General features: G+C 54.4%; 1 protein-coding gene across 1 annotated transcript; it reads right to left on the bottom strand.

Annotated features, from left to right (window-relative positions):
- Positions 1 to 649: 649 nt before the first annotated feature.
- LOC125541334 (ethylene-responsive transcription factor ERN1) lies at positions 650 to 1,967 on the bottom strand. Its single transcript, XM_048704777.2, has one exon. The coding sequence runs from the start codon at positions 1,897 to 1,899 to the stop codon at positions 985 to 987; it is 915 nt and encodes a 304-aa protein (XP_048560734.1). The 5' UTR covers positions 1,900 to 1,967; the 3' UTR covers positions 650 to 984.
- Positions 1,968 to 3,431: the final 1,464 nt, after the last annotated feature.

Raw genomic sequence — 3,431 nt, 5'->3', positions numbered from 1 at the left:
GACAAAAGCAACATTGACACTATTCACATTTGGATTTGTATTTTTTATTTTCCAATGTGCATTTGGGTTTTGGACCTGAAATTTTTAGGGGTTGTAGTCACATTTTTTATAAACACTTACAATTTTTTTAGAATCTTTGAAATATTTAAAACTAGTTTAAAAAAAATAGAGCTTGGGGAGCACCCTAAGGTTGGGAGCACCTGATATTTCCCCGGGGCGGTGACCTAATTGTGAGTTGTCTGGAAAAAACTTTGTTGTCGGTAGATTCTTCCTCCACCTGCTGCCGCCAAGCGACGCCATCAGCGGTGCATTCCTTGCCGCCTTCAGTCATCCCTCTAAACTCCGACCCTCCCTCCTCCCACACCCGGACCCGTCAACCTCCGACTCCCCTTCACCAGCGAGGCCGCCGCCGGGTCGTTCCTTACTTGGTGTCGCCGTGGCGGCCCCGTCTTTGAGCTTGGGCTTTCGCGCAAAATCGGCTGGTCTAAATTACAATTTGAAGCAACTGAGGAATAGCAAATGCAGGAAGGAATCTTGCAGTATTTTAGTTCGGCTCATTTGATCATACACCAACAACCCCAGCATTCGTAATCCATTGCAGCAATGAGCTATTGCTCAATCGAGGTTTCCTGCGTGCAACACAGCAATCTGATGGACAACCCCATTGAAATTACTAGTAGAACATGCCGGTTTCTCATCCATGCCGAACAAATCTCGAGACTGAAACTACATCATGAAATTCAGAGTGATCTGCTAAACCACACAACAAATTTGGAGCATTTTGCACACAAAAATGCATCGAATGGAGAGCAGATTTGGAATCTAGAAACCCCCTTCCTCTTTACACTGCACTGCCTGGCGACACCCAAAAACCAAGTTTGACATGCATACACACATACACCCGGGGCCTTTTCCCCCAACACCCAGGAGGCAAAAGAGCAAGAACGACGACGACGACGGCGGCGGGGTGAGGAAGAAGCCAGGCTACTGGCAGAGCGGCGAGAGATCCCAGAGCGGGTCGCCGGCGGACGCCTCGAACACCCTGTCGAAGTACTCCTGCAGGCCGTTCATGGCGTACAGGGACGCCGAGATCCGCCGCTCCACCTTCATCCGCTCGAACTCCACCATCCCGGCCGCGGGGGCCGCGCTGGTCTCCTCCGGGGACGCGGCTGGCAGCGTGCAGGCGTCGACGGCGGCGAACCCGTCCAGCGCCGGGAACTGGCCGAACGACGACTCGAACATCCAGGACTCCAGCTCCTCTGCACCGGCGACCGGAGCAGCAAAGTCCGGCCTGTAGACCTCCCCGGCGTCCGGCGCCCCGCCGCCTTGCTTCATGGCGCCGTCGCAGCTGACCGCGCTGCTGCTACTGCTGCTGCTGGCGCCCCCACAAGCGCCATCCATGCTATTACTGTTGCTGTTGCTGTTGCTTGTGGTGTATGCGGCGGGGGCGGCCGGCGTGGAGGAGGGGCCGGGGATCTTGGCGGAGGCGGCGGGCAGCCTGGCCTTCTTGAGCTTCTTGTGGTGGAGGAGGCCCCGGATGCGGACGGCGAGCGGGCAGTCGGGGGAGATGCGGGGCGTGAAGTTGGTGCGCGCCTCGGCGCCGCGGAGGAGGCGGGCGGCCTCGTCGTAGGCGCGGGCGGCGGCGTCGGCGGTCTCGAAGGTGCCGAGCCACATGCGGATCTTCTGGGTGGTGTCCTTGATCTCGGCCACCCAGCGGCCCGAGGGGCGCTGGCGGACGCCGACGAACTTGCTGTGGCTGGTGCTGCCCTTCTTGCGGCCCCGCGGCTTGGTGGGCTTGGCCTGCGCGGCGGCGGCGGCGGCCTCCTGCTGCTGCTGGTAGTAGTAGCAGTAGTCCTGCAGCTGGAGCGCCGGCGGCTGCACCTGGAAGTGGAGCTCCATGTGCGCTCGGGTTGCTTTGGCTTGGCTTAAGTGGAGCTGGAGGAGGTGTGAGACAGGTGTCTGCAGAGTGTTTGCTCTGGTTGCTGGGCAAATGGGAGGATTTATAGGGGCTTCAAAGGATGGTTTGAAATTTTCAGATAGGAGGAGGAGGCTTGGTGGTGATCCCACCCCTGTGGGGTTACTTTCAGGGCTGGTTATTAGTCAATCGTGGTCAAAGTGGAGTTATGATCGTGGCTTATGTATGTTATGTTACTCTACTCTGCCTTGGGATGTCATGTTTGTCTCTTCGGTTTGGTTTGGTGCATATATTGTCAGTAACGAAGCTTAGCAAATGCAGTGGTTTCTGTTTATGTATTTTAGTCCGGTTTAGCTGCACGTCAGTCGGCTGAATTTCAAATCTCGATCAGTCAATTTTTTTGGGGGGGGGGGGGGGGGGGGGGTGGGGGGAGGGGGAGGGGAGGGAGGAAGCAGCGGTTGCGCGGAGCATCGAGGCTGCAGGTGGCGGCGCCAGGACAAGCAAAGCGAGGCCCGGGGACACTGGCAAGGCCTCGGACAGGCAAGATCTGCATCCGACAGCGAGACGGCGGATGCGGAACCGAATGTTGACGGGTGCGGGTGCAGGCTCACTGGGGAAAAAACTCGTGGTCGCCAATTTAGAAGGATGGGCAGGGCGGAGTCTGCAATGACGGTGTGCGGCGGTGTGTGTGTGTGTGTGTGGGGGGGGGGGGGGGGGGGGTGGGGGGGGGAGGGGACAATGCGGCGAGGATGAAAAGAGGGCAGGAGGGTAAAAAGCCGACCTAGCTATTCATCTTGCATCCGACGGCTCATAACACATCGATTGACCCAAATGTTCTTTGGGTCAATTTACAGCTAGCCAGGTCCATCATAGTCATTACCTCTTGTGGTGGAATCACTAGGTTGAGAGATTGGTGGTGGTAGTGCATCACCACACCTTTCAAGACAAAATTAGTGCATCACCACTATAATTGACCTTCTGTATTTTCTGTGATTTTTGTTCTTAATTCAACATATACTTACGAAGACCCTGTATATATTCTAACAATTAACCCGAATACTCAATGTAGCTTAATATTATTGTACCGCGTTAAGTCGTGTCATTTCACTTGAGTTTGGACAGTGGAATGCCATTTCCCACTTTCTCCAACAAAATATGTACGTGCATACAAGCAAGCAAAAATCCATGGCAATCTTTACCATCTATAACATCCTCCCACTTGACTAATTCAGTCAAGGGGTCTAACCCTCATAGGGATTTACCAGTTCCTCATCAACGTTGTACTGACTACTGACTGAACAAGCCGGCAACAACTAATTAAGCAAGCAAGATGCCTAAGATGATTACCATACGAACATGTTCCCACCTTAATTAGCCAGGATGGAAGGGTCAAGGGGTCTACATCTCCTGGCGATTTACTACTAGTAGGTCTTCACCAGCACGCGTCAGCTACTAACCGTAAACTTTTAGGGCCACTGATTAGACCGGTTCGTCCTTAATCCATGGTTATCTAGTC

This window comes from Triticum urartu, chromosome 2A (assembly GCF_056163025.1).
Source record: "Triticum urartu cultivar PI428250 chromosome 2A, HENAU_Tu73, whole genome shotgun sequence".
Classification (NCBI taxonomy): Eukaryota; Viridiplantae; Streptophyta; class Magnoliopsida; order Poales; family Poaceae; genus Triticum; species Triticum urartu.
Note: the sequence above shows the minus strand (reverse complement) of the source record. Positions and strands in the feature narration are given on the sequence as shown.

What these genes read in the sequence shown, in the direction of transcription:
- LOC125541334 (XM_048704777.2), bottom strand. Translation starts at nt 1,899, where the DNA reads ATGGAGCTCCACTTCCAGGTGCAGCCGCCGGCGCTCCAGCTGCAGGAC.